The sequence below is a fragment of the Sinohyriopsis cumingii genome, chromosome 13 (assembly GCF_028554795.1).
Source record: "Sinohyriopsis cumingii isolate HCF-2022 chromosome 13, ASM2855479v2, whole genome shotgun sequence".
Taxonomy (NCBI): Eukaryota; Metazoa; Mollusca; class Bivalvia; order Unionida; family Unionidae; genus Sinohyriopsis; species Sinohyriopsis cumingii.
The window spans coordinates 70,925,776-70,948,886 of record NC_142973.1 but is presented as its reverse complement, the minus strand read 5'-3'; the positions used below and the strand labels follow the sequence as shown (position 1 = coordinate 70,948,886).

General features: G+C 34.4%; 1 protein-coding gene across 1 annotated transcript in view; it reads left to right on the top strand.

The window, feature by feature from the left end:
- LOC149785810 (cleavage and polyadenylation specificity factor subunit 5-like) overlaps positions 1–21,747 on the top strand; it is a 113,332-nt gene extending 91,585 nt beyond the window's left edge. Inside the window, exon 7 of the mRNA XM_089979751.1 lies at positions 20,971–21,747. Within this exon, the coding sequence (XP_089835877.1) occupies positions 20,971–20,992 (22 nt within the window). The 3' untranslated portion in view covers positions 20,993–21,747. The remainder of the gene's footprint in view (positions 1–20,970) is intronic.
- The last annotated feature ends 1,364 nt before the right edge of the window (positions 21,748–23,111 follow it).

Below are 23,111 nucleotides of genomic sequence, written 5' to 3'. Positions count from 1 at the left end.
TTTACCCAGCTGGAAAGTCTGGCGAATTTGGTCATGATTGCTGTGCAACAGCTATGATAAACCATGCAGATGTACAACAGACAAGAGCAATCAAAAAAGTTATAACTTAATGAGTGGTGTGACTACTGAGACCCAGGTATCCTAGGATCAGACTGTACCTAAATTGGATTGAAAAGTCCAGGATCCAGCAAGGAATCAAGAAACAAACTTCAGCAAGTGACCCAATTTGTTTGAGATGTGACTGTAGAGAGGTGTCCACACATGTTTAATGGTTAAGCTAATCATTTTAATCATAGAACAAATAATGGACAAACATAATTGTCACTTTTCTATTGAAGCTATGTAATTAGTTTTTAAAAAATTAAGTAATGCTGTACCTAAATTTGAGAGGAGATAAAAGTGAGGATGAAAATATCTGGTTTAAGGTGAAAAGCTCCCTGACAGGGTTGGACATAAGCCCTCTGGGGTAAAACCACTCATTTGGGGGGGAGGGGGTACATTTATATTTACAGTATTGTGCATTTTTATTGTTCATTTTTATAGAACTATTTATATATTTTATTGAGATTTTATTTTTATAGGGCCCAGGGTGGCAGAGTGGTCTAAAGTGTTCACCTTTACCGATCACTGCCATCTCACCTCTGCATGGGACTGAGTCTTAGGCTTTGCCAATGTGGGTATGTTAGAAGGCTACCAGTAGTGTCCCTTGGGTCAGTAATTCTTACAGGGGTTTTCCCTGGGTACTTCCTTCACCAGTTATAATGGCCCTATGTAGAACCTGTTTTGTGCTGAGAAATGGTGTTAAACCCCAAACAATAACAAAATTTATTTAATTATTTATTTTCACTATATTTATTTTATTGTAGAGTGGTCTCCCTTGACCCTTTATTACATTGTTATAGTGTGTAATATAATGTGTATCTTGTATAATGACTACAAAACAGTTTAATAAAACTATTTTATATATTTTTTCTTTTGATACAACACAGGCATATTTTCATAAATATCAAACAAAATAATCAAATTTATTGAACTCATCTGTGTATTTCATAACTGGATATAAATCATTGCTACATGAGACTAGTCCAACATGCATACTATATCTAAGCACATTCCTATAATCACTTTAATGTGTAGAATTATATAATTAAAAATAGCAAGCGTATAATAAAAGATTATATTTTAACAATTATATTACTTAGAAACAAAATTTATAAATACTTTCTTGCTTCAATCAGACAAACAGTGATTTCGTGTTATAACTGAGCTGTGATTCATAGCAAATAAATAAAACAATGAAAGCCATATAACAATTTTTGATTTTAAGAAATGTGATGGGGGGGAGGACTTCTGTCTATACCCCACAATATCTGATAGCATATACATGGTGGGAATTCAGAAACTTCAAAGTGAGGATGAAAGTATCTAATAGTATATAATAATAATAATAATGAGGACTTTGTATAGCGCCTAATCTTTAGAAGCTCTAAGTGCTTTCCAACATTAGACAACACCTATAAGATAAAAAACATAATGATATGATTACAAAAACAAACACCATTAAATGAGAAAACATTAAAAAAAACATGCTTAGAATATTTAAGGTAGGAAACATTATTAAGTCTTTAAGTTTGTTCTTGCAGTCGAAATAAGTGAGTTTTGAGAGCCCTCTTGAATGTGATCACTGTTTCTTTGTGTCTAAGTTCAGTGGGCAATTCATTCCACGTTGCTGGACCCTGGTATGCAAAAGACCGCTGTCCATATGACTTTGTTTTCATAGTGGGAATAATGAGTATACGATTGTCAGAAGAGGAGCGTAAGTATCTTGCTGGTGTGTACACATGGGTGAGGTCGGATAGATATGTTGGACTAGAGTCCGACAGTGAAATGTAGCACAAAGAACAAATTTTGTGTTTGATCCTGGATCAAATGGATAGCCAGTATAGGGTACAAAGCAGTGGGGAGGTGTGCTCTAATCGTGGTACTCTAAGTATGATCCGAGTAGCTGTGTTTCGAACTTTCTGAAGTTTCTGGAGTAGATATTGAGATGAACCAGACAGAATTGAGTTACAATAGTCCAGTCTTGAAAGTACTAATGAACACGCAAGTGTTTTAGTGGCATCAACTGAAAGATATTTGCGAATTGAGCTGATGAGTCGCAGCTCAAGATATGCAGCCTTGCATATGTTCATGACATGTTGGTGCAATGTGAGAGTGCTGTCCAGAGTAACACCTAGGTTTCATACTGATTGTGTGAATTTAATGTTGGTGTTGCTGATATTTATTGTTTGAGGTAAAGGATGTGAATGAGAAAGTCTTTGTGTTGTGATCAGAATGGCCTCAGTTTTATCATCATTCATCTGCAGCTTGTTACAAGTCATCCATGATTTCACATCAGAAATGCACCTCTCTACACCTTGGATGGTAGCATCAACTTCAGTTGGGTGGCTAGATTTGTATATTTGGGTGTCATCAGTGTACAGTTGGTGAGACACTGGATGATGATTTATGACACTTGAGAGCAACTGAGTGTACATAATGAAGAGAACAGGTCCAAGAACAGACCCCTGTGGAACACCACAACATAGATCAACTGGGCTGGAGTGTATTCCATTTGCAGATAAAATTTGTGTACTGTTGACCAAGTAGGACTTGAACCACAGTAAGGCTTTATCATCAATGCCAAATACATGCTGGAGACGGTGAAGTAATATATCATGGTCTGTTGTGTCAAATGCTGCAGACAAATCAAGGAGGGTGAGGACTGTAATCTTTCCGCTATCCAATGCAGAGAGAATGTCATTAACTGCTTTTAGAAGAATAGTTTCAGTACTGTGGCAAGGGCGATATGCAGATTGTACATTGCTAAAAAGACTATTTGAATTTAGATGAGATACAAGCTGGGATAGAACAACCTTTTCTAAGATTTTTGATATGAATGGGAAATTAGAAACTGGGCGGTAGTTCTTTAAATCATTATGGTCTAGTGTTGGTTTCTTCAGCAGAGGCTTTACAATTGCAGTTTTGAAAAATGATGGGAATTTCCCAGATGAGAGAGAGAGGTATTAATAACATCAGTTAGTGAAGGCAGTACTGGATCTAAGCACTCAAGCAGCAGTGATGTTGGAATTGGATCAAGTTCACATGACTTTGGTGCAATCTTCATCAGGATTGAATGTACGAAATCCACAGAGACAGGTTCAAATGTTGCTAATGGTTGTTGCTCAAATTCTGTATCCCAACTGTATGGTGACGACGAGTCAATTGAAATTGTGGTGTCAGGCTTATCTCTAATGGTTTGTACTTTGTCACTGAAGAAATTTGCAAACATGTCTGGAAGGTCGACTGGAGAGAAGGTAGTTGGAAGTGGTGTAGATTTGTTCCTTGACATTAGCTCATTAGTAATCTCGAAGAGCTCTTTGCAGCTGGAACTTTCCTTGATCTTAGTAGTGTAGTGGGCTGATTTCGCTGCATGGACTATATTTGTGACATTCTTCTTAGCGGCTTCATAGATTTGCTTATGAATAGTGAGTCTGGTGGAAAGCCAGAGCCTCTCAGCTTTACGGCGGTCTCTTTTAGCATTGTGAAGCTGGTCCCTAACACTGCTATACCATGGAGAACACTTTTGAATTGATACTCTGCACTTGGTAGCTGGTGCATGTTTGTCAAGTAATGAACGCAGGCAGTTATCGAGTTGTTCTGCGGTAGGAGGTAAGCAAGTTGTTAGGTTAGCTTGGATGTCGTGCATTAGTTTAGTTCTGTTCATCATACGGAGGATTCTCTTAGTAGCAGATAAAGGTGGAGGGTTAGGGACTGATAGGTCAAGATGGCATATAATGCAGAGGTGATCTGATGCAAGGTCATGGGATACTACGGAGGACTGTAGAATGTTATCATCAGGTCTATGAAGAATCCAGTCTAAAATGTGACCATGTTTATGGGTGGGTTGGTTAACTGACTGTTTGAGGTTGAAAACATTAATGGAATCTACGAGTTTTGATATATTTGAGTTTCCGGGACAGTCAAAGTGAAAGTTGAAATCTCCAAGAATAATCAGGTTGCCACCTATCGAATTTCCATAGTCCAGGAGATTCAGAAACTGCTCCAAAAAGAGAGAGTCAGTCAGCTTGTTTTTTCTACTAGAAGGAGGGCGGTATAGGCAGAAAAAATGGACTGACGTTTGCTCCAGTGTGAGTGTGGTTTGGACTAGTTCAAATGATGTGTGGTTGAAATTGAATGTTGTGATGTGGTTAAGACGTTTTATCATGGAGTTCTTTGTGACGACAGCAATTCCACCTCCGCGAGAATTACGGGGGAACAACTTGATGGAGTAACCAGTGGGTGTTAGGTCCGCACACTCATGCTCATCGCCTGATGTTTTTAGCCATGTTAAATAATTGTCTATGTATTTATTGTATAATTACTTTCTTGGGTCTGTGTTACTTGTATCCATTATATGCCCATCCAATTCCTAGATTTTAGTTGTATTCGAATAATTGTCTATGTATTTATTGTATAATTACTTTCTTGGGTCTGTATTACTCGTGTCCATTAAATGCCCATCCAGTTCCTAGATTTTAGTTGTATTCGAATAATTGTCTATGTATTTATTGTATAATTACTTTCTTGGGTCTGTATTACTCGTGTCCATTAAATGCCCATCCAGTTCCTAGATTTTAGTTGTATTCGAATAATTGTCTATGTATTTATTGTATAATTACTTTCTTGGGTCTGTATTACTCGTGTCCATTAAATGCCCATCCAGTTCCTAGATTTTAGTTGTATTCGAATAATTGTCTATGTATTTATTGTATAATTACTTTCTTGGGTCTGTATTACTCGTGTCCATTAAATGCCCATCCAGTTCCTAGATTTTAGTTGTATTCGAATAATTGTCTATGTATTTATTGTATAATTACTTTCTTGGGTCTGTATTACTCATGTCCATTAAATGCCCATCCAGTTCCTAGATTTTAGTTGTATTCGAATAATTGTCTATGTATTTATTGTATAATTACTTTCTTGGGTCTGTATTACTCGTGTCCATTAAATGCCCATCCAGTTCCTAGATTTTAGTTGTATTCGAATAATTGTCTATGTATTTATTGTATAATTACTTTCTTGGGTCTGTATTACTCGTGTCCATTAAATGCCCATCCAGTTCCTAGATTTTAGTTGTATTAAAATAATTGTCTATGTATTTATTGTATAATTACTTTCTTGGGTCTGTATTACTCGTGTCCATTAAATGCCCATCCAGTTCCTAGATTTTAGTTGTATTCGAATAATTGTCTATGTATTTATTGTATAATTACTTTCTTGGGTCTGTATTACTCGTGTCCATTAAATGCCCATCCAGTTCCTAGATTTTAGTTGTATTCGAATAATTGTCTATGTATTTATTGTATAATTACTTTCTTGGGTCTGTATTACTCGTGTCCATTAAATGCCCATCCAGTTCCTAGATTTTAGTTGTATTCGAATAATTGTCTATGTATTTATTGTATAATTACTTTCTTGGGTCTGTATTACTCGTGTCCATTAAATGCCCATCCAGTTCCTAGATTTTAGTTGTATTCGAATAATTGTCTATGTATTTATTGTATAATTACTTTCTTGGGTCTGTATTACTCGTGTCCATTAAATGCCCATCCAGTTCCTAGATTTTAGTTGTATTCGAATAATTGTCTATGTATTTATTGTATAATTACTTTCTTGGGTCTGTATTACTCGTGTCCATTAAATGCCCATCCAGTTCCTAGATTTTAGTTGTATTAAAATAATTGTCTGTGTATTTATTGGAATAAATTCATCAGTTAAAAAGTGATGTGAGACTGTCTATCCATTCTTCTGTCCATCTGTACATACATGTTTAGTGTATCCTCAAACACCATAAAAACTGGACACTTTTGGCTAATGATGTCATAATGGTGTAAATTGTGTTGTCTCAAACACTGTTAAATTTAGACACTGGTTAATGATGGTCATAATGGTGTAGGTTGTATTGTGTCTCATACACTGTTAAATGTAGACACTTTGGTTGATGATTGTCATAATGGTGTAGATTGTATTGTGTCTCATACGCTGTTAAATGTAGCAACTTTGGTTAATGATGGTCATAATGGTGTAGATTGTATTGTGTCTCATACACTGTTAAATTTAGACACTTTGGTTGATGATGGTTATAATGATGTAGATTGTGTTGTGTCTTATACGCTGTTAAATGTAGACACTTTGGTTGATTGTCATAATGTTGTGTCTCATACACTGTTAAATGTAGACACTTTGGTTGATGATGGTTATAATGATGTAGATTGTGTTGTGTCTATGTGCAGTTAAATTAGACACTTAGCTAAATGATGATCAAACTGGTGTAGATTGTGTTGTGTCTTATACGCTGTTAATGCTGGACACTTTGGTTGATGATGGTCACAGTGGTGTAAACAGTTTGGTTAATAATGATTACATGAGTCTGAACACTTTGGTTAATGATGGTCATATGGGTGTCGACACTTTGGTTAATGGTTTTCCTGTGTGTTGTGGATTGTACCAACATTTATTTAATTTTGATCTTGTCACTTGGATTACTGGTGATCTTACTTACATAAAAAAAGTCGGGATTGTTTGTCCCACATGTCTGAATATCATCATTTGAGGTCAGTAATAAGAATGTGAACATGTCAGACATGGGACCCTGGATCTTGCTTTCGGGTCTGTTCCTAACATCCAGGTACTTAGCCTCTGAATAGTTGAGATCTCTATCCTATAACCAACCATATACACTTTCTGGAATAAATAAGAATGTGTGTGTGTTTATATATATATATATATATATATATATATATATATATATATATATAGAGAGAGAGAGAGAGAGAGAGAGAGAGAGAGAGAGAGAGTTGGAGAATTGATTGTGTTTTCATGATCTTTATTAAGGGACCTTCAAAGAGATTGTAAACAAAGAAATATACATTTGACAGGGGAGGTCAAATGTTAATTAATCACTTTATTTCAATACTGCAGTGGGTAATTTTAGTAGTTGGTATATTTATAGTTTTAGAATTCACTGATGCTGACATATTTTATCCAATAAAGGTCACATGCAGGGTCATGATCAATAATTCGCTTTTAATATTTTGGGGGAAAATTGAGATATTTTGGTAAACATTTAATTACTATCATCAGAAGATTAAAAGGAGACCCCAGTAACCTTTGTCCTGAGAGGCAGGTGGGCAACAGTTGGCTTTGACCAGCGGTCATTCAGTGGTCAGCCATCAGTCTATAACAAACCCACGGTCATCTGCTCAGATTTGAGGTTATTAATGTCTGTACCATAAAGTGTGTTATTGAAGCAGCTGGAAAATTTGGCAGATTTGATCTTAAGGATGTAAAAAGAAATTTTACAGTTTTAATTGATGGATGTTATGAATTTGGTGTTTAATTTAGTGAATTTTAGATGACTTTATTTTGAAAATTAGTTACTTTCCAAATGGATGGAATATATTTAAAAAAATTAAGATATCCATGTTATTTTGATTATTTAATTGAGGCGCATTTTAGGTACATGTAAACTAAATACATAGTAATGTACAGTTATGAAGTTTATGCAATTACATCGAGTGACAAATTGATGGAAAATGTGTGGAATAGGTTGCATATTGGCCTTTGCTATTTGCTTTTCAAAGTAATTCTCTCCCTTAATTTCCAGTAACAACCGAAAATAATTTTCTTTTCATGTTTATTGGGTCTTTAAGAATGCTTCATTCTATGTGAAGATGATTGAGTTTGTCCTGGCTCCAGATAATGGCCTGCAGACCATGCTGACCATTGTCCTGAGAAGCAGGTGACCATTAGGTGACCTCAGACTAGGTCAAGACTGGCCACATTGCACTAACAGCTGTACATTTTGACATGGCTAAAAAAAAAAATAAAAAAAAATCTGGCATTACTGTCTTTAAAGTGTGCAAAAGTTTGAACTTAGCTTTAATTTTTATTGAAGTTTGGCTAGATATAAGAGATATTAACATTCCGCAAGAATTTCTTTGTTTTACATTGATCTTTTATTGATTGTTTAAGTATATTTGAGATAAAATGAGCTTAAAATGATTTTTATATATATATATATATATAGAAAAACATTTTCCATATAGTCTTGAGAAATTCCGTTTTTAAGTTTATAAACACTTTGATAATTTATTAAAATGTGTAAAAATTCTTATCAGTTAAGGAGCATTTTGGGAAAAACAATTCCAGCCCTGAAATGGCTTGACCAAAAAAACGTTGAGGTAAATTAAAGAAAAATGCCTAACCTAAGACTTGAACACCTCAGAGGAAAATCCCAGACCCCCTCCTGAAAATTAAATGGTCAGTCACTCAGCAGAAGGCACAATGCAAAATTCATGTGCATTTGGATTTTTGTCAGCTGTTACTTTTTGTAGGATTGATTGTGAGAAGACAACTTTAAAATAATGAGCAAGATTTAACTAATAAATGTACCAATACCACTTTTACTGTCCAGTCACCTTCAGACAGCACCAGCTTCAGTAGCAAATGGACAGCCCCTGACTGACCGCTGTCAGGGCGTCTAGAAGTCAGCTTCAATGTGTCTGGGTTAATACAGAAATGGAGAGGAATGGAGTTAGCATTGTGAACCAGTACCATTTTATTACCGGTCAGGTACAGACTTCCAATACAGATGACACATATTAATTTACCCAGACATTTTATTTCTTCCTGTAGACTCAGCCACAAACTTTTGTCAGTAAAACTATTTTAACTTATTGATTGTGTAACTGTTTCATGTAGGAAGTATTTACATTTATTTAACCCCCCCTCTTTAAATTTAGAATTGGATTTGGAAGTGAAATACATGGATAGAGTGAAATTTAAAAATTGCATAGATACATTCTTGTTTGAATTCGTAATTGCACTAATGTGTAAATTACATTAATATGATTCTTCATAATACGAATATTAGCTGAATGTGGACATATCGTCTTCAGATGTAAATTTCTAACAATGTTATCAAGTCTATGCATGAATCAATTTACCAGTAAATGTTATTGATAAGCCAAGTATTGAACTGACTTAAATTACATTTGCAGCAAAGTTGTTTTTCATAAATCAGCTGTCACTGTCTTTTTCAAACTGTCTGCTTCATTAAGCAATTGCTGTAATTGTGTGGCAGAATTAGTTGAATCTTCCATCCTTGAGATCACGAAGATTATTCACATGGCCTGTGATGGTGAAACAGACTGCTATTTTCACACCCAGTCACCATACTCACTATGAAGGCAGTTGCATTACTGCATTACTCATCTTATTTGCAACTGATTTCTAAAGAACTTGTTTCCAACAGTATTTCAGTGCCCTAGTGGGTGACATCCATTTATAGACTTGATTGACTGAAATAAACTAAGGTACTATACAAGACACAGCAGTTGCAATTTGCATTACATTACATATTGAAGAAATGTACTAATGTACTAATCTCTCTCTCTCTTTCCCCATCCCTCCCTCCCTTAAAATTTTTTTAACCACTCCGGTGGCCTAGTGGTTAGAGCATCCGCCTCAGATGCTGGTGGTCATAGGTTCGATCCCCGGCAGAGTCATACCAAAGACTTTTAAAAAAATGGTACTAACAGCTACCTCGCTTGGCACTCAGCATTAAGAGGTTAGTGTTAGGACTGGTCAGTCTGGTGTCAGGATAATGTGACTGGGTGGGATATCATGCTACATGTCTGCGGCATGATGCCTCAGTGCTAGACATCACTATAAACTGACACACTGCAGACATCATAGCGATATGACTTAAAAATTGTTAAAGCTACATCAAAAATCCAAATCACACACACACACACATTGAAAATTTTGTAACCTAATTCTCTAATGGCGCTTATACTTCTGTGAAACGTCACAAGCAGTGATATCAGTTTCCCAAAATAGCCATTTGGACAAGGCGAACCGGCGTAATGACGTTCATTCTTCTTTTGCGTGTTATTATTCTTATTACTGTTCTTACTGAAAACCATGTACCAGGCATTGAATTTGTTCATCTGAATATAGATATGCATTCCAATATTTAGTTACAGTGGTGCTAAAGTCTGCAGATTGTATAAATCATATAATCAAATTTGATGAATCTTCTAGAACAGTATAGTACACAAATTTCTTGTATTTCATCACCGATAGATATACCCGGAATATTTTGAGATGAAAATTCTAAGAGAACTGCCAGCCCCCTACCCCCAGTTAAAAAATGCTAATAAAGTATTCTTATATGTGATTCATGTTTTAACATATAAATAGAGAGGGATGTATCTAGGAAAATGACTTTTTGTTATATTTTGTCTAGCGGCAAAAATTACGCTTTGCTTAGTTGATATGATATTATGCATGTGGAATCTAGAAATGTTGCATATAATCCATAAGTTTGAAAACAATTTATCAATTTTTTTAAAATTTTTTTTTTGTATAATGCATTAGGATTTTATTAAGCTTTCCTGATTCTGATGTGTTCATCGGTAACAAAGTTAAGAAAAAAGGAGAGAAAATTTATGTTTATTTCAATGGCTATTTTACAAACAAATCGTAATTTTGAATTCCAGTTTAGAACATTATGTTCATTAGAGTTATGGTGTTGAAAAGAGCAGCACTGGTTGATTATATTTATACTAAGTGGATAATACATTTCCTTAATTAAAAGATATATACAATTACATTTTGTCGGGAAGTGTAATTGTATGCATGTATTTATGGAAACAGCAATACAAAAACTGCTGTCCCTAATGATGACAGCCACCCTTAAATAGATTCACATTTTACACAAAAGCTAACTGAAAAGGAAAAGAAGTAGATATAAATGATTATTACTGGTTTCAACACATTAATTTGGGACACACACACACACACACACACACACACACATATATATATATATATATATATATATATATATATATATATATATATATATATATATATATATATATATATATATATAATATGTACATACAACAGATTTACTCAACGTAGATTTGAAAACAATGCAAAAGGATGACAAAAAAATAAAAAGTCCAAAGTTATTACTGTACACACTCATATATTATAGTAGAATAAATCAAAACATTACATATTGAGGGAAGAGCAAATAAAAACAACTTTATTTTTGCCTCTATGTCATGTATTACGACCTGTTTCTAAGCATCTCTCAGTGCTTTGTCCGAAAACAATATGGCAGCAGCCGGGCACAGTGATGTCATGGTCTATTTTTAGCAAAAAGTTGAATTCAGTACAAGTGCCATTTAAGGATTGAAATCATTTTGTCTTCAAAGATTTCTTAAATATTCAACAAAGGAAAACAAGAATGTCACATTGATCAATAATGGCATGGTTGAACAAGGTTTCTTTTTGGTTACAATTAGTGTTGGGAATCATTTGCTACCATAATATGGTTGTTTTGCATTTGGTCAGTACAGATGAGATACAGTGGTAACCTTTATTTAAAAAAATGTGCTGAAAACTAGATAATATAAATCAAAACTATCCACAAGCATAAAATTGGGGGAAAGTCAGTGACACAAAATTTCACTTAAACATTTTTGTTCACTGTTTTATAGACATAATAATCTTGAAATATATATAATGTGTGAACTAACAATTGTACAGATCTTACTCTGTCAGAAAATAGGCAAAAAATTTTATATGAATATTTCAGTGACCCTAAAATATAAATATTTGCAATTTTGTTCTTTGATAATGAATGTTTTGGTAGCTTAATGATATTACTGTTCATCCTTCATAGTAGCATTTCTAATTATTCTCATTCAACAAAGGCGTAAAATCTCCATGTTTACTCTTCTGGGAGCCCATTTGAGCTAATTATATTATTTATAATGAATTCTGGAGATAGAGAACCCTAAAGGTTACAAATCTCACGCCCCTCATGCTCATCTCTTGTTGCAGAATTAATCCCTTTGTTGTCTGCCAGTATTTGCTGGTGCAGCAAATCTGTGCTATATTGGAAAGATGTTCCAAATGATAGTTTTTAAAACATTTGTGTTTCCCCAGACACTAAGAGTAATGTTCAAGAACGTAGAACCGTGATGCATTACAGATACAGTATGTAATACTAAAGAACAGGACATTAGTACATTAGAGATACAACATGTAATGCTAAAGAACAGGACATTGGTACATTACAGATACAATATGTAATACTAAAGAACAGGACATTAGTACATTAGAGATACAATATGTAATACTAAAGAACAGGACATCAGTACATTACAGATACAATATGTAATGCTAAAGAACAGGACATTGGTACATTACAGATACAATATGTAATACTAAAGAACAGGACATTAGTACATTACAGATACAGTATGTAATACTAAAGAACAGGACATTGGTACATTACAGATACAATATGTAATACTAAAGAACAGGACATTAGTACATTACAGATACAATATGTAATGCTAAAGAACAGGACATTAGTACATTACAGATACAGTATGTAATGCTAAAGAACAGGACATTGGTACATTACAGATACAATATGTAATACTAAAGAATAGGACATTAGTACATTACAGATACAGTATGTAATGCTAAAGAACAGGACATTGGTACATTACAGATACAATATGCAATACTAAAGAACAGGACATTAGTACATTACAGATACATTATGCAGTGCTAAAGAACACAGGACATTAGTACATTACAGATACAATATGTAATGCTAAAGAACAGGGCCATATTACATTACAGATACAGTATGTAATACTTAAGGACACAGGACATTAGTACTTACAGATACAATATGTATTGCTAAAGAACAGGACATTAGTACGTTACAGATACAATATATAATGCTAAAGAACAGGGCCATATTACATTACAGATACAATATGCAATGCTAAAAACACAGGACATTAGTACTTTACAGATATAATATATAATGCTAAAGAACAGGGCCATATTACATTACAGATACAGTATGCAATGCTAAAGAACACAGGACATTAGTACTTTACAGATACAATATGTAATGCTAAAAAACAGGACAATATTACATTACAGATACATTATGCAATGCTAAAGAACACAGGACATTAGTACTTACAGATACAATATGTATTACTAAAGAACAGGACATTAGTACATTACAGATACAATATGCAATGCTAAAGAACACAGGACATTAGTACTTTACAGATACAATATGTAATGCTAAAGAACAGGGCCATATTACATTACAGATACAATATGCAATGCTAAAGAACACAGGACATTAGTACTTTACAGATACAATATGCAATGCTAAAGAACAGGGCCATATTACATTACAGATACAGTATGCAATGCTAAAGAACACAGGACATTAGTACTTTACAGATACAATATGTAATGCTAAAAAACAGGACAATATTACATTACAGATACAATATGCAATGCTAAAGAACACAGGACATTAGTACTTTACAGATACAATATGTAATGCTAAAGAACAGGGCCATATTACATTACAGATACAGTATGTAATACTTAAGAACACAGGACATTAGTACTTACAGATACAATATGTATTACTAAAGAACAGGACATTAGTACGTTACAGATACAATATATAATGCTAAAGAACAGGGCCATATTACATTACAGATACAATATGCAATGCTAAAAACACAGGACATTAGTACTTTACAGATATAATATATAATGCTAAAGAACAGGGCCATATTACATTACAGATACAGTATGCAATGCTAAAGAACACAGGACATTAGTACTTTACAGATACAATATGTAATGCTAAAAAACAGGACAATATTACATTACAGATACATTATGCAATGCTAAAGAACACAGGACATTAGTACTTACAGATACAATATGTATTACTAAAGAACAGGACATTAGTACATTACAGATACAATATGCAATGCTAAAGAACACAGGGCATTAGTACATTACAGATACAATATGCAATGCTAAAGAACACAGGACATTAGTACTTTACAGATACAATATGTAATGCTAAAGAACAGAGCCATATTACATTACAGATACAATATGCAATGCTAAAGAACACAGGACATTAGTACTTTACAGATACAATATGTAATGCTAAAAAACAGGACAATATTACATTACAGATACAATATGCAATGCTAAAGAACACAGGACATTAGTACTTTACAGATATAATATATAATGCTAAAGAACAGGGCCATATTACATTACAGATACAGTATGCAATGCTAAAGAACACAGGACATTAGTACTTTACAGATACAATATGTATTACTAAAGAACAGGACATTAGTACATTACAGATACAATATGCAATGCTAAAGAACACAGGACATTAGTACATTACAGATACAATATGCAATGCTAAAGAACACAGGACATTAGTACTTTACAGATACAATATGTAATGCTAAAAAACAGGACAATATTACATTACAGATACAGTATGCAATGCTAAAGAACACAGGACATTAGTACTTTACAGATACAATATGTAATGCTAAAGAACAGGGCCATATTACATTACAGATACAGTATGCAATGCTAAAGAACACAGGACATTAGTACTTTACATATACTGTATGTAGATCTTAATAAATGGAGTCCAACTGCAAGCATCATAACCCTGATTTGTGATCAAATATTGTTCTAGCAAATCAGGGTCTTGTTGTTTGTTCTACTTATTGCTCCTAGATACGACCAGATCTGCTGGTGCATTATTTGACAGCACATCTGGCTCGATGCAGTTAGCAGTGGGATTCAACTTATAAACGACTATGTATGGTAGGTATTAGATCATGCATTAAAAAGTTGACCAGTAAATTAACATGTATAGAAGCAGATTCTTTATTTTTCATTACCTGTTTTAGTGAATAGATTTGTTTTAGATTGAGAGAGAGAGAGAGAATACATATGTATTTTATTAGGTCTAATGACACATCAGCACAGTCCTGGTTAAAGTTTAGGTATATGAAAAATGCACATAAAACAAAGATCAGGGCAAAAAAACCATTAAAAACATTCAACTCAAACCACATCCCAAAACCTTTTGAATTGGAAAATTATGGGATGCATTCTAGGGTAAAAGAGGGGTGGGTGGGGTTTCTGATTCAAAGAAGTCTCTTGTTCCTGGTCTTGTGTTACATTTTCCATCAGACTTTCCCTTCTGCTCTGTAACTTTTAGAATTAAATTGGTGTACTTGTAAGTCATCACAAGAAGGCGAGTAGTTTGCCACATTGGGGATGCAACTTAATTATCTTCATTTATTAACACAGCTTTCATGTTCATGTGTTATGACAAGGGCACTACATTAGAAATGAATGTAACAGCAGACACCTTCAAATACTGGATGGCCACCATTGTACAACTTTGCCAAGTGCAATTTTAAAGCTTTTGATAGCAACATAATCAGTGTCTCCCGGTTCATTTACAATAAGTCACTTAGTAAAAATGTTTGATTATGGTACTTGATCAAGAAGTGAGGCACTTGCAAGATTAAATGAAGCTTTGTTAATGCTAATCAGTGTTACGGGTTTCATTTTTCTCATGGCAAATCTGTGTGTGATTTAAATCTTGCCCATTTTTAAGAGGAATTCATGAAATTAATATGAAATTTGTTTATTCATGCGTTCTGGAGAAAACATGTCACTGAGTTGTAGTACAAAGTGCTGATACAGTGACTAACATTGACTTGCGTTATTCCCAATAATGCAAATATTGACAGTGACATTTGACCAAAGACAACCACAGGAATCACATGAAAGTGGAAAATCAGCATTTCTGGATTAAGAAAACCACTAATGAATACTGGTAGTCTGATGTTAGACTAATATTGGAATATATATGGTAGCAGCATATCCTGACAACATTCATCTTGGAGATTGTTTCTGCAATGTAATTTATTATGAGACAAATTGTCCCATCTGTTCTGCGAAAAGCAAATGAAGTATTCTAGTTTTAACATGGTTTCAGAATGTTTGGAGACTTAAGTATAGAAAGTGTTACCATTTGGAGAAAGTGTTGCGATGATTAAAGAAAGCTTGAAATATCAAAAAATCAATAAAAATTAAAGAATCATTGTCAGTGAAGGATGGAAGAAAAACAGAACTTCAAAACTATATACAGATGAAAAGAATCAGTATTTTTGTCATCTTTGAAAGCAATAACCTGGCCACACTACTTCCAAAACTAAATATTGTTTACTTAACACAACACTTGATGGTTCTCAAACCATCTGGTTGGATCTGTTCAGGTGGTACACAAGACCTGGTAATCATCAGGCCATCTGGTTAGACCTGTCCTGGGTTTTATAATTTCCAAGCTAGGCTTGCTTATGAAAACAATAAAGCATGTAATTCACTAATCAGGTGCCACAGTAGTCAGTTAATGCACAGTCATGGAGAAAATAACATGGTTTGTTGATACCTGAATCTTGTCTTGTACTAACGTGATGTTCCTGAATCATGTGTGACTTGTACTATGGAGATGACACTGAATTCTGTCTTACCTGTACTAACATGATATTACTGAATCATGTGTGACTTGTACTATGGAGATATCACTGAATTCTGTCTTACCTGTACTACTGTGATGTTGCTGATTCCTGTCTTGCACTATTGTGATATCACTGAATTCTGTCTTACCTGTACTAATGTGATGTTGCTGATTCCTGTCTTGCACTATTGTGATATCACTGAATTCTGTCTTACCTGTACTAATGTGATGTCACTGATTCCTGTCCTGTACTAATATGATGTCACTGAATCCTGTCTTGTACTAATGTGATGTCAGTGATTCCTGTCTTGTACTACTATGATGTCACTGAATCCTGTCTTGTACTAATGTGATGTCAGTGATTCCTGTCTTGTACTAGTGTGATGTTGCTGAATTTTGTCTTTCCTATACTATTGTGATGTCACTGATTCCTGTCTTGTACTTATGTATCTGAATCCTGTCTTGCTTGTACTAGTGTGATGTCAGTGATTCCTGTCTTGTACTAGTGTGATGTCACTGAATCCTCTCTTGTACTAGTGTGATATCAGTGATTTCTCTCTTGTACTAGTGTGATGTCACTGATTCTGTCTTTCCTATACTATTGTGATGTCACTGATCCCTGTCTTGTACTGATATGTCTCTGAATCCTGTCTTGCTTGTACTAATGTGATGTCAATGATTCCTGTCTTGCTTGTACTAGTGCGATATCAGTGATTCCTCTCTTGTACTAGTGTGATGTCACTGATTCTGTCTTTCCTATACTATTGTGATGTCACTGATTCCTGTCTTGTACTGATATGTCTCTGAATACTGTCTTGCTTGTACAAATGTAATGTCAGTGATTCCTGTCTTGTACTACTGTAATGTCACTGAATCCTGTCTTGCTTTTACTAGTATGATGTCAGTGATTCCTTTCTTGTACTAGTGTGATGTCACTGATTCTCCTTCCTATACTATTGTGATGTCACTGATTCCTGTCTTGTACTGATATGTCTCTGAATCCTGTCGTGCTTGTACTAATGTGATGTCATTGATTCCTGTCTTGTACTAATGTGATGTCAGTGATTCCTGTCTTGTACTAGTGTGATGTCAATGATTCCTGTCTTGTACTATTGTAATGTCACTGAATCCTGTCTTGCTTTTACTAGTATGATGTCATTAATTCCTTTCTTGTACTAGTGTGATGTCACTGATTCTCTTTCCTATACTATTGTGATGTCACTGATTCCTGTCTTGTACTGATATGTCTCTGAATCCTGTCGTGCTTGTACTAATGTGATGTCATTGATTCCTGTCTTGTACTAGTGTGATGTCACTGAATCCTGTCTTGTTTGTACTAGTGTGATGTCAGTGATTCCTGTCTTGTACTAATGTGATGTCAGTGATTCCTGTCTTGTACTAGTGTGATGTCAATGATTCCTGTCTTGTACTAGTGTGATGTCACTGATTTCTGTCTTGCCTGTACTAATGTGATGTTGCTGATTCCTGTTTTGTACTAAGGTGATGTTGATCACAATAATGAATAAGTGATCTCAGTGTGTAAATTATATTTGCAGGATACACATAAATCACAAATATGTAATCATTAAGAATCTGATTTAATTGGAACTAGGGACTCATCCTTGAAACAAAGCATATCTTTCTTAACACATTAACCCCTTGTTACGAGTTTACATGGCAGGAGGTAGTAGCCTACTGCCAAGCTCTGAAGCATCAATTTCATGCAAGATACACTAAAGTGGGTGGTATTATATAAAGGTAGATAGATGTAGCTCTACAATGATACCAAATAATCTGGAAGTTCTAGTTGCACTAAAAGATACAGAGGGAAAAACCTCATTTTTTTGGATCCGATTTTTTCCACCCAAAATTCGCCCATGGTCAGAATCCGATTATGTGTCAGGATTTTAGCCTTTTTTATCTCAGATCTAAGGCAGACTGGTATGAACTGCAAACAGGCAGATGAACCTTTTCAAAAAGTAGGATAAGATGGGCATTTGGAATAAAGAGTGGTCTCGATACAAAAATAATGGGTCCGTTTGGCAAAAAAATAAAAATAATTATAAAAAAAACTCCAACTTTTACCCTTCTGCTCATGCACAAGCCAAACAGCCAATGAAAAACAATGTTTTTAACACAACTAGGCGTTATGTTATTGGAAAATCACATGGAAGTTGATGTATTAGGATTTATTCAGAAATAGCTTTTAAAATATGTTTCCTACTCGAATTTCAGGCGAAAATGACAAAAACCTCCAAGGGTTAATGTGTTAAGCAGCTTGGATCTTCAAACAGTGTACCATATTTACTTGCTTACAAATCGAGTCAAACTGTAAACAACAAAGATCCCGATCTGCCATAGCATAATGCACCAGCTTATCAGGGTCTTTGTCGTTTGTTCTACTGATTATGTCTTACAAACTACACATACCCAGATCTGCCTGCACATTATGCGATGGCATCTCTGGGTATGTGCACTTTTTATGTTGGACTCGTCTTATAAGTGTGTACAGATTGTATTTATTTTTAAGTTCACCTTGATTTAATATTGCAAAATCTTTGATCAGTTTGTTTCCAGGAAACTATTATCATTTCATGTGCTCCTCGACGGCCTTTTTTACATGAACTTTTTGAAGAAACTGTATGATGATGTATCACCTGAGGAAGTGTTTGACTTCTTGAAGGAATAGAATTTCTATAAAATATTTTGACCTTATGTTTTAAAGATTTTACATATATTACCACTCAAATGGCCTGGTGGTTAGAGTGTCCACCTCAAACGCAGGGGGTCTTGTTTTCAAACCCTGGCAGAGTCATACCAAAGATGTATGGTACTAATGGCTGCCTCGCTTGGCGCTCAGCATTAAGAAGTTAGTGTTTGGACTGGTTGGCCTGGTGTCAAAAAGGTTCATGCAACAATCTTAAAGGAGTGACATACTTGACCCAATTTGTTCCTCTTCCTGTCATCTGTCTTTGTCCCGATAGATCTACCTATCTGTCTGTTTTATTTGTTTAATTGACTAATAGATAGATAGTAGCTGTTAGATTTTGATGACATCTTGTATTTAAAGCAAAATATGTGAAAATGGCCAGTAATTTGGCAGAAACTTAAAGGAGAATACAGTAGATCAGAAATAAACTTTTATATGATCATATAATGTAAGCCTTAATGACCTGGTCACTTATTCCATTGGCCAGTTTTGTCTTTGCAGAGCTAATCAAATCTCATGCCCTCTAAGGTGAATTTTACCACATAATGGAGAATTAGAAGTTCCCACATAAAAATTCATTGACTTTCATCATGTGATTGAAAATCACATTTCTGTGAAAAATGTTGATGGGTTCTCAGGTTGAAAGATTTGCTTTTGTGTTGGGAATTCCAATAATCAAAGATGGTAATCAAATTATGCTGTATTTTTTCAAATGTAGGCTTTTATGAATGGTATGAGCCAAATAGGCGCAAAATGAATGTCTAATGGGAACAGAAGTTTCACCTGGCTGTTGTGACCAGTCTTAGATTTTACTTCCATTGCCTGTGGTGGCATATGTCATGTAGGCACCTCTTAGCCCTGTCCCATTCTTATCTTTCTGGTTAGGACTTTGTCCGCTCGTGTTTCTAGGGTTAAAAATTTGAAAATATGTTTTCCCTTGTCTTCCCTTCCAATTATATTGTTATAGTTATAAGAATAATAATAATAATAATAAAATAATGAGTTTGGTCTGAAGAATTTTGCCAAGGTTTCTCTTTGTTTTGCTTATCCCTTTGTTGCGCTGGCCTGGGTTTCTGCTTTCTCCTAATGACTAAAAGATTTCCAAACCCTTAGCCTTTCCTTATTTGAACCTGTTTTGTACTCCCCTGGGTACAAAACAACACTAACAGTTTATTAAAGTGAGACCTGTTGGAATGTAGACTGTACATTTTAGTACCAACAGTATAGATGTGCAAGTCAAATTTAACTGCAACCTGCATAGACCCTTATCTGCTATGGCATAATGGCATAATGTGCCTGCAGATTTAGGTTAATGCAGTTTGTTAGGGTGATCAGTTGAATGAACAACATAAACTCAGATCTATATACACATGATGCGAAGGCAGATCAGGGTCAGTGTTCTTTTCTGTTGGAGTTGACTTACAAGTGAGTACTTACAGTATCTTAAATGGAGGCAGATTTACTACCTATGGAATATAAAACAAGATTGAGTTAGTTAAATGGGAATAAGGCTTTTTTTTTTAATTTGCAAAATTGCAAATTTTACTTTGTCAAATGAAATGAGAGGTTTGACTTATTCAGCATTTGCAAGGCTGGTGTATATCAATTTGTTCATTACTTCATGTATTCTTGTTAAATCATTTACTTGACAAGAAAAATATCTCATCTTTTATTTAATTGAAAATGAAAATATTCAATAGTTATTTTAATTGTGTCATTTCAGATTCAACTTTATCTATAACTGATGCTCCCATTATGTGAAATCGGCTGGGCCTTGGCTCCAATTATCAATCCATTCCGATGAACAACTGGTGAATTTCTGTGGAGTTTGTTACATCAGTTGACAAGTTTGATCCTTCATATTTTTAGTTCAGCAGATCATGTGACGAGCCACTGCAGATAAAATGCATAGGATCAGCTTTAAAAATCTAAACTTACAAGAAGGGAATTTTATTTGGTATACTTACAAATTCTTAATTGACATCATTGACTGCATTTTTAGTCATTTAGCTTTTGATCTTTTTCCCCTGAAATCTACAAAATATTGTCAATTATTCATGAAGGGGCAAAATTATTTGACCTCATGATGACAGATTTCTCAGAATCCACAAGAGTTTGGTTTTAGTGTTTTAATTCAGATGGACATTTCATTGTAACTTACAAAGAGTTGAATCATTTAGATAATTTTAGTGCAAGAAGATACTAAGTCTTTTCCCACATTGATCAGTCTTTCCAAGCAGAGTTTGTCAGTTGCTTTGATTTGGTTTGTTTTTTCCCCAACTCCAAAGACATTTGTATGTGGAGCAATTAGGGTGCAGGACAGATTGGAATATTTTATCATGCATCGTGACTTCACTGAATGTAAGCAGAAACATTTCTGTATGAAAACATGTTGTCTTCAATGATAAACTGTGTAATTTTATTTGAGGAAAGAAGATTCATATTGAATATCATCATGTGTGTCATTTGCATTTCAATAAATTTCATTCTTTTATGTACATATATTTGTCTGTGTTGTTTTATGATGGTTATGATTCAAGCTTGCATGGAAGATTCTGTACCATAGATTTTAAAAATGTTGAATTTACCAGGTTTCAGATTTCAGATTAGAATTATGGTCAAACCTGTAATCAAATTTTGGACTAGTCAAAAATCTTTTTCCAGAGAGCCAAACGTAACTGCAACCACTCATTGGCATATCACATTATACAAATAATATTTGTTTCATTTATCAATTAACCAGAATGAAAGTGGTGATTTCAGGGGTTCTTCCTCCAAAAAATATACAGGCTGATGTCTATAGCCTATCATGTGCTGAAAAATGGTGTTAACCCATAATAACATTAAACCACAACGAATACCAAATATATACTGAATATGTCATTACAAGTTGGTTACAACATGACAAAGTTATACCCATTTTAATTTGCTTGCATTACTAGTCAGGTGATGGACATCACACCAGAATGCCCTCCAAAATTACCATTGTGTCTGCTTAATGCCTAGCAGTAGTATTGATCAGAGGCCCATGGGTAGCGTTATGTGTTTGAGATTCGACAATAGGGTAAATGGCACAGGTCACATGATAATTTTAGGTGTCTTTGAAAGGCAAGTTAGACGGTTCTTTTAATGAGCAGAATAATGATTAGCAAGACAGAAAAGCTTAGAAAGTATTTTTTGCTGAATAATGAAAATATTCTTGGTGTATATTTTCATGCATTATTTGACCTAAAGCAGTAAAATAATAGACTGTAATTGAAACCTTTAGCGATAAACACGTAGGCTTTGACCACTGTATTAAGTAAATAAGTGACCATTATGGATAGATTACATTTATATGGAGGTTGTGTTTATTCTGATATCAAACTGTTTATTGAGTCTGATAAACTGGCAGAGTCACAGTTTTATGTTATAATGTGTTCCATGTATCAAATCAGCAGATGAAATTTATGCCTAGTAAACTTACATTTTGGCCTGGCTGAGTTTGATCCACTCTTAGATGTTTTGCCAAAAAGCTTTGATTAGTTTTTGTTGGACAATGAGAGTAAAGCATTTTTTCTAATGACATAACATTGAAGTCAAGCCAGCCTCGATTGGGATTTAAACCCAGTACTACTACAGTGGAGTCCAGCAATCTAACCACTAAGCTACCATGCCCTCAAAGACACCTAAATGATCATGTAAACTACACCTTTACCTTTAATCTCAAAATCATTTTGTGATTGAATAGTACATGTTTTTTGAATAATTGAAAGCAAGAATATTTTCCAGTACTCCATTGTTATTTAGTACTGTGTATATCTCAGTAAATGTATGTGCATACTTTCTCTTTTTTTAAATTACATAGGTGTAAATGTTATCTTA